The sequence below is a fragment of the Populus trichocarpa genome, chromosome 5, assembly GCF_000002775.5.
Source record: "Populus trichocarpa isolate Nisqually-1 chromosome 5, P.trichocarpa_v4.1, whole genome shotgun sequence".
Taxonomy (NCBI): Eukaryota; Viridiplantae; Streptophyta; class Magnoliopsida; order Malpighiales; family Salicaceae; genus Populus; species Populus trichocarpa.
In genome coordinates, this window is record NC_037289.2 from 9,979,774 (window position 1) to 9,992,866 (window position 13,093).

The 13,093-nt window shown below is 36.1% G+C and overlaps 2 protein-coding genes across 5 annotated transcripts; one reads left to right on the top strand and one right to left on the bottom strand.

Moving 5' to 3' along the window:
- Positions 1-5,422: 5,422 nt before the first annotated feature.
- Positions 5,423-11,041, top strand: LOC7480478 (uncharacterized). 4 transcript variants are annotated; one of them, XM_002306408.4, is made up of 12 exons: positions 5,423-6,021; positions 6,119-6,186; positions 6,884-6,956; positions 7,442-7,525; positions 7,604-7,720; positions 8,012-8,437; positions 8,690-9,090; positions 9,216-9,315; positions 9,414-9,473; positions 9,557-9,643; positions 10,011-10,139; positions 10,555-11,041. In XM_002306408.4, exons 1-12 carry the CDS (start codon positions 6,019-6,021, stop codon positions 10,855-10,857), a joined length of 1,851 nt encoding a protein of 616 aa, XP_002306444.4. In that variant the 5' UTR covers positions 5,423-6,018; the 3' UTR covers positions 10,858-11,041. The 4 variants fall into 4 exon arrangements, with proteins under 4 accessions (XP_002306444.4, XP_024456764.2, XP_024456765.2 ...); XM_024600996.2 differs by lacking the exon at positions 5,423-6,021 and adding an exon at positions 7,045-7,145 and having other exon boundaries at positions 6,121-6,186; XM_024600997.2 differs by lacking the exons at positions 5,423-6,021; positions 6,119-6,186 and adding exons at positions 6,210-6,709; positions 7,045-7,145.
- Positions 11,042-11,983: 942 nt separating this feature from the next.
- LOC7492142 (STS14 protein) lies at positions 11,984-12,809 on the bottom strand. The gene has a single exon (XM_002307195.4). It carries the CDS (start codon positions 12,766-12,768, stop codon positions 12,220-12,222), a length of 549 nt encoding a protein of 182 aa, XP_002307231.3. The 5' UTR covers positions 12,769-12,809; the 3' UTR covers positions 11,984-12,219.
- Positions 12,810-13,093: the final 284 nt, after the last annotated feature.

Consider the following 13,093-nt stretch of genomic DNA (forward strand, 5'->3'; position numbering starts at 1 on the left):
TTACATACTATGAGAGTAGGTACAGAGTCAAGTTGAGCATGCCAAGGATGGTCATTTCAAGTAAATATAAGGATTTTACACTATGGTGTATGTATGAAGAAAATAGTCATTGGCAATAGTAGGTATCTTTTAAGAAGAGATTGAGAAATGGTATATTGGTATGAAATGGTAGCATTTATAGGCATGTCATTCTAACAAAGAAAATAGGTTGAGGGATCTTTGTATTGTGGTGTGTGGCTGATAGGGTAGCCCTACAACCATTTATGGTTCAGTACAGGTAAAGAGAGGGAGGGACTTAGGTTGGGTCAATGAGAAAAAGGTTAGGTTGGGCTGAGCTAACCAGCCTTGTTTTGGCTCGCTGGCTGCCAACCTTGGTTAAACTTATTGTTAAACAAGCTTGATTGGGCTTGCTGGTTGGCAGTCTTAATGACTTGCTACTAGCTAGGCTTAGTTGGACCTTTGTTTTTGTACCATTAGATAACAATAAACTAAATATAAAGCAAATCCTCATCAAATCAGATCTAATAAATACCAATTAAAATTACATTAGGTTTTGGGATTGGTATGGGTAAGAGAAATGCGTACACATTATATCAATAAGTATAAGGTACCTAATTCATATCTTACTCATACATATAGATACCTATGAACATTAAATAATATAAATACGTTAAATTATCTTAACTGTATTGTTAAGAACATAACTTTATGGAAAAGATTCTGGAAAAGATTCGGGTGTGGTGTTTAAAGCTCATTATCTACAAGTTGTATGTTTTTTAAGTTTCAAGTATAAAAAATATTTTGAAATTGAAGTTATATATATCATGCACTATTTGAAAATAACATCATAGTATACATGCAATAAAGTGATGAATATCTTTTTAAAATGAATAATGAATTAAAGTTCTAATTGCACAATATACATTTTATTTTTCAATTCAAAACTTTTCTTTTATCAGTTCGAATGTAATTGAGTTTAGCAAGGTTGATTGAATTTTAATCGGATCAGTTAGGTTTGAAGAGATTAACATCATGAATAGTTTGAATGCAAACTCAAACTAAATTAAACCCTACATCACTAGTTTTTTGGTGAAACTGTAAAGTTCATAGTTAGATAATTATAAATTACAGTCTAATAATGTTAAGAAAAAAAAAACAATAAAAAAACAATAATAGACCACAACAAAGAGGGGGGAAAGTTCTTACCTACACTTATTTTTAAAATAGAATGGAGCCTAAAATTAATCCTAACCAATACACTAGAAAAAGGTTCACTAGCCATTCATTAATATGATTTTTATGTAGGAATTTATGTATGATTAGAAAATACATTTTTGTTACCAAGAAAAACACTCTTTTAAGAAGAAAAAATATGTGTCATATATGAAATTAAAAGAGACATATAATGATGTCTCGTTATCAAACAAAATGGTAAGATTGTTTTAAAACTACTAAGGATCAAAATTGATTGGAATAATAGTTAAAATTAAAAGTAAATTGAATAAGACAAATAGAATAAAATAGAAAAGTAAAAAAGTGTAAATTGCAACAGTATGGTAAAATTAACAAAAACACAGAAAAAAATGATCTTAGTGTATAGTTCCCTAACCAATGAATGTCAAAGTTATAATCTAACTTAGATTATTTGTTGACTAACTAGCTCTAAAGAAATATAAAAAAAATCCAACTCTGATTTAATTTAATAAAAAAAATCTTGCCAATTGAAGCATAACAACATCAACCAAGGTGATAAACTATCACCAAATAAAGAGCTCAAAATCCTCAACAGCCAGCTGCAAAACAGATATTGATAAATAAAAAAAAAACATCAACAACCTTTGACAATCAAAGAACATGGACTTGCCAACCCCAAAAAACCCTAAATCACAGAGCAAGAAAATAGACCAATCAAATCAAGATACTGAGAGCTCTGAAATTGTCTCAATAAACTAAACAAAGGTTGTGAAAGAAAATATATGCACCCTTTGTACATCACCAAGAGAGAGATGAAAACAATTATATATAAAAAAGAAAACAGAAGGATGAATGTCCTAGTCAATCACAGGCTCAAACTCCCATGAAAATGCCTAGAATTCAGCAATTCTAAAAGAAATTAGAGAACGAATCAAGCTAGAACATAGAAAAAAAAACTTATCTCGCAGCAACCAAATGGGAACAACTACTTGCGAAGCTTATAAGACACATAAACCTTAACCAATTTCATTCTAAATTAACCATACATCTAATCCTAGAGTACCAGCCCAACACTCTCCCAACAATCACCAAGCAACCGAGTACATTGCAGGTAGGGCGTGCATTAAATGCCACACTTAACAAATAAAAAATCTAAGAGGCCTACTAAACACCTATCAACCAACTACAACTTAGCAACCTAAGCCAAGCCAAAACTCAACAAACTCACTAGCTCCACAAAACCAGATGACGTTCTTCCTGGGTAGAGCCACCAACATATAGAGGAAAAAGCTCAAAGATGTAGACGCTGCACACGTAGCCACCAAAACACCCACAACGAAGAAGTAACCGCTAAGAAACTCTCATCTCGCGCTAACAAAAAAATAGGGAAGCAAATCTCTAGAAACCATCACGTCGCACGAGAAGACTGCAAGAAGGACTGCTTCTCCACAATGTTTTTCCTCAATGACTACAGTAATTTTTTGAGGCCTTTTTGTTTTTTTTGTAATTAACTGTAATAATAATAACAACAATAATATAGATTTACTTTGTGGTCAGGCAGCTAGGACTGATAAATGGGCTGCAACCTGCAAAGTATTTGGTGTAAAATAGAGCCCCCCTCGAGCAAATCATTGAAATAAAAAAGTAGACAATCACTATAACAGTTACTACGAATAGTAATTAATTAGGTTTGGACCATCTAGCTAATGATCCTTCTCCGTTTGGAGAGGACCATTTTATCACAGAGAAGGTGGTGAAGTGGGGACAAAAAAAAGAGAGGAAAAAGATTGATGCCTTTTGCATGTTATGATTGGCATTGACTCGTTGTCCAAATGTCTTTAGAAAGTTCGCTTTTCAGTCCCAACTGTGGGAATCTATACTTTCTCTATAGCACAAAACAAAATGCAACCCTCTCCCATTTCCCCACCACTACTCTATCACTACATTCCCTTCTCTCTACATCTCTTATATTTTAGTTATTAGTCCCCACTCGTGATATATATATATATATATCTATATATATATATATATATATATCTATATATATATAATTTCAAACTGAAACATTAAACATAGAATAAAATTTGTGTTCTTGAGGCACACAATATTGCTCTTAAGCTTGCACAAGAAATACCAAAAGAATCCACCTTTTCTGGCTACTGAGTATCACTTCATAGTATAAGGTCTAGAATTAATGAAAATTTATGTTAGATTCTTCTTTTCCGCTGTACAAATGGTTTATTGCTATGACAAATCTTTATGTTTCAAAGAAGCAGAACATAGACAGTGAAACTCCACAGGAAGTCAAGAACAAGGACCCGTTGTGGAATCACGTTACAATTCAAATCCACTGTTTTGGGATTTTGCAGGCTTCTTTGAGAACTCCATACAGGTTATTATAATAACTTCTAAATTGTCTTCTTTGATAATTTGAATTGGACTTTGTGCATGATTTCTTGAGAACTGAAATTTGCATGAAATTGGAACCTGCTTCCATTTTGTTGCCTACTGAACCTGTTTTTTTTTTTTTCAAAACTTAACCGGACTTGCTGCCTTGCATTGCAAATCAAATTCATTTTTTCACAAGAGATCACAAACATGTCAGAAACTTAAAGGATCTTAGCATTGTTTAACCATCCAGCTAGTGTTTTTCTTTTCCTGCAATGAAGAATGGACATAAAAGTAAAGATACTTTCTTGATCTAAAAATCATAGAGACACATGGGGGTATCTAACCTCATCTCTTGCTTATAATCAGTCAAGTTTTCAAGAAAAACTTGAGTGCCATGGAACTCTGTGTTAGATCATTGATTGCAACAGGGGATGTTGTTTTTTGTGATTCACAATTAAAGAATGTAATTAATGCAACTAATAGTTTCATAAATCCATGAAGGATGTCTGTCAGATCCTTAAAAAACACATAGTTGATTCACAATTGCTCACATTTTCAGTATTCTAAGCCATCTTATAGGCTCTATGGTTCTAAACTCATAGGTTAAATTAAGCTTCTGGAATTTCTACAATCTCAAGAGAAAAGTCTTCAATTAAACAAATCTTTACAGGAAGTTTTCAAGAATCAGTCTCTCCCTCTCTGCCTTTCTCCCTCCTTCCCTTTCTATTTGCAGTGAGAAAAGAAACTTCTTTTTTAATCAAGAGGTGAATATCACGACAAAAAGAGAGAACTGACCACCTTAGCACACGCACACACCCACACACCCAGTCGCCTTTTCTTTTGTATCGATGTTGGAAAAGGACAGGCTCCATAGCTATATTTTATTTGAGGATTCTGTGACAAAAATTAGTCTGCTGGACACTGAAGGACAGTAAGGGATATCGGCCTTAGCCTAATTTCTACAGCAGAGATTAGAGAAAACCCCCACAAAACCTCAATTACTTTCAAGCATCCATTGTCTCCTCTATCCCTAACTCTTCATCCCCTTTGAAGCGAGCCTGCTTTTGTGGGCTAAAACTATTTTAACAAGGACTTAACCCCTTTCTTGATAAATGCTCAATATAGCTGTTATATTTGGATGGACTCACTTGAGCAACTTTTGGGTTGCTTTGGAATATTATTCTGCAGCAGAATTATGTATCTCGAGCATGAAAAGAACTGATTGGTACATTGAAAAACTTTTGGTTTTTCATGTAATACAAGCTAAAAGTGACATTGGTTCCTTTCCCAGCTGATGGTGAATTATTTTTTCCTTGTATTTACTACTTCCAGCTATTTAAGGCAGTTCAATAAATCATACCACCTCCTTGTTCTGGAGGAGACACCACTGCAGAATGAGGCATCCCACTGCTGCATTCTTCTATCCATTCCTTTTCTCCAAATAAGCTTGAAAAATAAATGCATGAGGGCCAAATGCCATCCAGCATATATTTGGATGCATGGTCTGTTTAAGATGGACATAAAACTGGTCCTTGGTATATCTAAAACCTCAGTTAACTTAAAAAACAGTACATATTTGTTGCAGAGAAATTACCCAGCACATACACAGCAGAATAGGATATTAAAAAGTTGTTCGAAAATGTTAAGTGGTTGTTTTTAAAGTGATTTTTATTTGAAATTATATTAAAATATTTTTTTTATTTTATAATTATATTAACACATCATTCGGTATAAATAATTGTTTTAGAAATATACTTTGGAATCGAATTCCAAAAAGCTTGAAATACGTATAAACAAAATAGGACAATTGGAGGGGGGGTGCTCAACAAGTCTCACTTGCTTACCAACAAGAGAAGAGAATGTGGAAATTGGACCATAAATGTATGGACATTTCTATGTTAACACTCATCACGGCAACTATTTATCATCCCCTTCTTTGTTTCTTTAGCGTTCTCTCTCTCTCTCTCTCTCTCTCTGGTGAAGAGAATCAAAGAAAATTGTTAACTTTTGGACGCCTTTGACATTTCAAGGTGCAAGGGTCTGCTCTATACTGTAGCATAGACTTGAGCAAACTTTCTTTCTTCTCCAATTAAGGCCCACGAGCTGGTTTACATCTTTTAATGCAGAAAGACTTTTAATTTGTAAAAGTGAACTGATTTATAGACCAACGTGAGTCGCTTCAAGGTGAAGGCTCACTGGTCAAAAGCACAAAGGTTTTATCCTTCTGAACTATGTCAGGCTCTCTACTATGTTCAGACACTGTTAACAGCTGCTAATGATCACTTTGTGGGTACGGGTTCTGGTTAGCTATATTACATGAAGACAAGTCCAGTTTTTGGAGTCTAATTAGACCTCAGTGGCTCCGGTTCTCTGATTCATCATTTCTTTAAAGATTCAATCTTGGGTACTTGCTTGTTTTGTTCCTGGAGTTCAATGGTATCTGACCTTTGTTTTCAGATTTTTTTATTTTTTTTTTGTTTGTTGGGAATGTTGTCTGTTTTACTAATGTTGATTGGGGTGCGTTTTCTCTCAGTTTGAAGGTGGCGAAGATAGTAAAATGTATGGATTGAAAGTGACTACTAGACACAAGCGTTCAAAGAGGTAAGCTATTAATTCAATCTTTTGTAAGCTTGCAATTATTGTTCTCATTGCTCATTTCTGTTCATTGCTATTCTACTTGATGGGTTTTTTTTAACTGGAATGGCTTCTGTGGTGGGCTTCACGAGTAAAATGGAAACTTGGGGCATTCATCACACCTGCTAAAAAGTGTTGTTTTATAAGTAAAAACAACGAGACTACAGTTATATAAAACCCCATGAAAGTTTTGGTTTTATTCTCCGAGCTATTTTCCAAGCAGAAAAGACTATGAAATTTTTGTCGTCCAGATGAAATTTTAGAGAGGAACAGTGGGAGAGCTTTTCCTAAATCATAAAGAACTCCTTGAAGATGGGATTTTAGAGTATGTTTCCCAGCTTGGAATTTGGGGATTTTTCTTTTGATTTCTCCCAAGTTCCTTCTCTGATAAAGCTAGCAATTAATGAGTAATAGATGCGGTGAATGAAACTGAAAACTGTTTCAAGTTGGGTCATGGGAAAATTATTGCAAAGTGGATCTTTGATAGGAGGTAACCGTTAACATCTCTAGCCACCTCCTCCTTCCCAGTTAAAAAGAAAATCCAGTAATTGTGTTGCAGTAGCTGTGCTCATTATATAGAGGCAGCCAAGCCTTTTAATCTTTTTTTTCCTTCTTCATTATATATCCACTTCCGTTTTTATGTTTGCTATTTGTGCTGTGGCAGCTTCCCAGATAAGAAAAGAGTCGAGGAAGATGACTTAGATAGTTCCTTTGAAGCATCCAGCCGCATAAAGCTGGTAAGACTACACCTTTTTTTATGCCCTTTCGCATAAAAAAAAATGAAAAGAAAAAGAACCAGCTCAGTATCTTATTTCTTCTGTACAGTATCCAACCTTTCATCCCCATGGTTTATAAAGACCTCGAGCATAAGGCCAGCCAAAACTCAACTGTAAAATGACTTCTTTAAATCTCCTCATCTGCATAAGGTTGTTTCTTCGCCTTCGAATTATTATTCTATTTGTTTAGGTTGGGGGAATGGGATGAATAATTAGCTTAATACATTTGAGTCAAATTTTAGTTATGGTCCCCACTGCGGTGGTTTAGTTGAATGGAATAAATTATTCTTGTGATTTAAATAAAGAATAACTCATATAATTAACTCAAAAGCTAAGCTGATTTGGTAGCTTTTCCCAACACATTAATTCATTAGGTGAATCCTCCTGGATCATAACATAAGAAGCAATTACTAAGTATATGATTTTTGGATACAATCTGATTACAGAATATGGGGCTCTTGAAATACTCTGCCAAAGCCGAGAAGAAACAATCCCCTAAGACCGAAATGCAAGATTCTTTGAAGCAAGAGGTATGCAACTGAACTTCTTCATTCTCGTCCTGTTCTTTCTTGCTCTGAGTTAAATATTAGCTGAACTCTTTTATGCAGATTCTACAGCTTGAGAAAAGATTACAAGATCAGTTTCAGGTCCGTTGGGCTCTTGAAAAGGCATTGGGTTATAGGACTTCTTCCCATGAGAGCATGTCTGAGCTGTCAATGCCTAAGGTAAATCCTTGCCATAATAATTTTATGGGAATAGAAATAGTTGTGCTTATTACTGTCATTCAAAGTGAATTTATACAGAGCTGGGGCCTTTCAGCAAAACTTGTAACCATGCCAACAGCTTACTTGCTGAATTCTTATCATTTCTTTGGGAAAATCTTCTGATAATTTGTAATTTAAGTTTCTTGTTCTGATTTATGTCACTTAATATGTAAAATGGAATTAAAATGTCAGAGTTCATTGTTAGGCTCAAGGTTTTTGACTTGCTAGTTCCTGTGTTTTCTGCAACTCCAGCCAGCCACAGAATTAATCAAAGAAACTGCAGCATTAGAGTTGGAAGTTGTATATCTGGAACAATATCTTCTCTCCCTGTACCGGAAGGCATTTGATCAACGAGCATCCTTGGTTTCCCCATCTAACCAGGATCAAAGTTTAAAAACCCCTGTCACAACCCCGAGACGAAGGTTGTTTGATGTTTCCAGGCCTGATATATCAAAGAAGGAAACTTCAGCTACTGAAACTGCTTGTCAGTCACTTGACAATACATGGAAGGAAACCAATAGAATAGGAGGAGAGGAGAAACTATTAGATTCTGGAGTTCATCGATGTCAGTCTTTATTGTCCCAAAACACTACATTTTCAAATAGAGCCTCTCCTCCATCAGAATCTTTTGGTAGAGCTGTGCGTGCATGCCATACGCAGCCATTGTCCATGATGGAGGTAACTGAGTGCTAACACATAAATTATATCTTTGCAGTTTTTAGTTTTGCTGTTTGCAACAACTACCAATGACGATGGAGCATGTTAAGCACAAGGTGCTTTTTTACTATTGTTTGCCAAAACAATGTGGAAGAACACTGTCATTGGCTATTCATTTTCAAATTCAACAATTACAGAAATAGGGCGAATAATTTCATCAAATGACAATTTTATCAGCCTTGAATGGATTATAAATTTTGTGTTTTTTTGCAGTACGCCCAGAGTGCATCAAACATTATTAGTTTGGCTGAGCATCTTGGTACTCGCATTTCTGATCATGTTCCAGAGACACCTAACAAGCTTTCAGAGGATATGATAAAGTGCATGTCAGCTATATACTGCAAGCTTTCAGATCCACCTTTGACACATAATAGCCTTTCATCTCCCAGTTCATCTTCACCATCCATGAGTGAATTTTCCCCACGAGAACAATGTGATATGTGGGGTCCGGGATTTAGGAATAATTCATCCTTTGACATACGGTTGGATAACCCTTTCCTTGTTGAAGGTCTGAAAGAGTTCAGTGGACCATACAGTACAATGGTTGAAGTCCCATGGATCTATAGAGATAGTAAAAAATTAGGAGATGTTGAAAACTTGCTACAAAATTTCAGGTGAGCTGATCTACCATCTGATTATTTCCAGAAAACGTGTTAATAATGTAGGTATCAAGTAAACAGCATGTGTTTTGCTGTTATGTTGAGATTCTTATTATGATTTTTGGGATCTTCTGCTGCAGATCACTTATCTGTCGACTAGAGGAAGTTGATCCTAGGAAGCTAAAACATGAGGAGAAGCTAGCTTTCTGGATCAATATACACAATGCGTTGGTGATGCATGTAATGGCACTTTTCGATAGAAATATTTAGTTAACAAGCTAATTCCATATTTTTTTCTTTTTCTGACATGAGTTTCTAACTTCAATATTCTCTAATAGGCATTTCTGGTGTATGGGATTCCCCAAAACAATGTTAAGAGGCTCTTTCTACTTTTGAGAGTAAGGGAAACCCTTTCGCATTTTTCCTTAGAGGAAGAGATTTTGTGCAAATATACGTGTTCTTACACTCTTGCTCTGTGCAGGCTGCATATAATGTCGGGGGTCATACATTTAGTGCAGACACGATACAGAGTTCTATCCTTGGATGCCGGATGTCTCGTCCTGGACAGGTGGATCTTTAGAGTTTTTCTTGAAACTAAAATTCAGAAGTCATTATTGTTAATATCTTGTCAAAGGGCTTTGATGTGTAGGGTCTTGCAACTTTACCTGCCTTTTGTTGAGATCCAATGCAGGATTTGGCATGTAGAGTTGAGCCACCATCGTGAAAAATCTTTCAAATAAACAAGGGCATTATTTTTTGTGTCATGAAAAGAACAGAGCCATGCTCACACAAAAAAAGACAATGATATATATTTGTATGTTCAATAAGCATATTTGTATTTGTAAAGTAATTCTCGTGGGATACAATAATGCACTTGTCAGTTACGTTGTAAATTCATTTGATATGATCCTGAAAAAGCTTGTCCCTAATTGCAGTGGATTCGAACATTACTTTCATCAAAGTCCAAATTCAAGACAGTAGAGGATCGGCAAGCATATGCAACTGACCATTCAGAACCGCTTTTGCACTTTGCACTATGTTCAGGAAGCCATTCTGATCCTGCGGTACTTCATTTTCCTTCATCTGTTACAAGATTTTTAGTAGATGAGTAGCAGTCATAAGTAAGATACTGTGCAGCATGAACATTGTTTGCATATATTATGTAATCGCAATACTGATTAAGAATAACCCAACCAAAATTAAATGCTATATCCTTTTTAAGTGTAAGTTTTTCTGATTAGTTGCCTGCACGTGTGCGCTGCGTTTTCACAGCACTCTTTCATAAAGAGCTCATTTTTGTGATACCATGCATTGGTTTCCAAAAGAAGTAATTTCCTTTTGACAATTCTAAAGTATATTATGAAATATCAGCTCAGTAAAAAGAACTGAACTTGGGTTTTACAGATTTTGCGGATTTTGGTCATATTTTCTGTTTAGTTTATCCTCTTCAAATGGAATTTAGACAAGTACTTTTGCCAGGTCCGTGTCTACACTCCAAAGGGAATAATTCATGAGCTTGAAGCTGCGAAGGAAGAGTATATCCGAGCAACCTATGGCGTACGCAAGGACCAGAAAATCCTGCTTCCAAAGATTGTGGAATCGTACACCAAGGATTCAGGTTTATGTCCTGCGGTTGTTCTTGAAATGATCCAAAAAACTTTGCCTGCTACTGTAAGGAAGTGTCTTAAGAAATGTCAGCTAGGAAAACCTCGTAAGACCATTGAATGGATTCCGCATAATTTTACTTTTCGGTACCTGATATCTAAAGAGCTGGTAAAGTGACTGCTTCCGTGTGTCAAAAAGTTTAATAGTATTCGACCTCCTCTATTCATTCACATAGCTCTCAAGGTTCTCATATTTTGAGATTTTAAATTTTTTCCTTGTATATATTAGGAGATGAAGTCTGAAATGGTGGGATAGAACAATGCGATATTTTGTTTTGTATAATGAAATCTCGATTCCGCCTTTTCCGAGCGTGGAAGCATTCATGATTTCTGTGATGTTGCGAAATGAAATGAAAATGTGCATCGAAAATATACCTACTGCGTTGTTTTCTTGAGATATTATTTGGTTGATTATAAGTGCAGAATTTTGCATAGGTGTTTGACACAGACCAATCCTATGAAGAAGATGGCTATCATCAGTTGTCTCAGTACTGATCATGCCGACAATATATCACACGACAGGTTGGATTTCTCAGAACTAGACATGTTCGCCAATGGTTTAGACTCATTGAATGAAATTCCTTCATATTAGACTCTGCCATTTGTTCAAAGAATTCCTACCACACTTGTTTATACCGGAAACTGAACCTTTGTAGAGCATTGTTCTATTCCTGGCAAGACCATTCTCCCTCACCTTGTGAAACTGAAAAAGATCCTAGTAAGTTAGTAACTAGAGGTTGGTATAAAGTATAGCTTTTGGGGTTGTACATGTGACCAACTCTAGCCGTTGTTCGAAACAAAAATTGTTTGGTTGAAACAACTTTTGATATTAAAGTCATAGATAATATAGATAAAAAGCTAGAGAATCTTTAAAATGAAACTTCTGATAAAAAAAAAAAAAAGAAGCTCGTCTCAAGTAAGTTTCCAAGTAACATCAATTATTTGTGCTATGAGGATTCATGGCTTTATGATCAATAGATATTTTTGGGATAAAGAAGGGGGTGGGTGAACATGTGATTGGCAGTCTGTCGGAGCTCAATTATTACAGGCTATCAGTGCAGATAGTTATTGCAGGATGGTTCTGTCTCCACAACTATGTTCACATTCTTCGTCAGTGAAAACCATCTACAGAGCAAATATTTGGAAGCAGTGTAATGACTTGTTCCATTCGATCAATGCTTTTGGAAAGATCATTTTTCACATATTTTATCCATGGTGAAAACTAGATGTAAAGCCTTAAGATCTTGTAGCATGGCTCTTGAGTCTGCATTAAAATCGAGACAATTGTGCTTATGAACTTACATCCGTGCAAATTTAATCTCTGGCAATTAAAAGAGAGAGAAAAGAAGCAGCAATCTGCATGTCCCCTACTCACTAAACATAAGCACTGAAATCTTCAAAAAAGGTAAAAACAACTCTTAAACAAGTTCCAACGATGCACAAACACAGTTAACCAGAGATTTAACTAGCTATAACTTGTCTAATATGGGCTTTCGCCTATAATATTCCCAGGAGGATTATAAAAACAAATAGTTAAGCTAGCTTGGTCCTTCACGCATGTAGCTTGTGCACACCCCAACTCCAAAGATTTCCTCCACACCACCTGTGTGTAAACTCCACACCTATGGCTTGGTGCACAGGAATTGTTAGTGTGGTTATAGTAATTCTTCTCTTGTACCCAGTGATCAACAGCCATGAGTGGAGTCACAGCCATGCCACTAGCCCATAACTGATTTGCACCGTACTTACTGTTGCTCAAGTTTGCAAACTGGCAACCCATTTTGTTCCTTTGGTACCTGACTAGTCTGCTTGTGGCATTGGCTAGCATCTCGCTCCACTTGAGAGGGCCAACACCAACCGCTGCTCTTGCTTGGTTGTGAGACTGTAGGAACTCTTTAGCCACATTTGGCAGTGGAACTGGAGCTGTTGTGACTTGGGTGGGGTTATGGTCTGATGCAGGGGCTGCACCATGGGTTGAGCTGTGGCATAAAGCTAGAAACAGAAGGGGAAGCAAGGAGGAGCAAGCCATTTCTTTAGCTAGATTTTTACAAGGTCAAGTGATTTTCAGCTGAGGGTCCAGTTTATTTAATAGATTTGCTCGTGTGGTCTGGCTATGCTTAGGTGGTATGACGAGGTTGTCCTTCACAATGCCACCCTCACTTTCACATAGTTAAGGTTTATACTGTCAATTTGCCACCGTTTTGATTAATTGGAAGATTCATGTTGTTCCCAAGATAATTCTATGAAATAATTTTTGATATGACAGAAAGGGGTGAAGGCATCATCCGCGATGCATCGGGCCAGGTGATTTGTTGGGGACTGAGACAAGGAGCCTTGAAACCATGGGAAGGGTC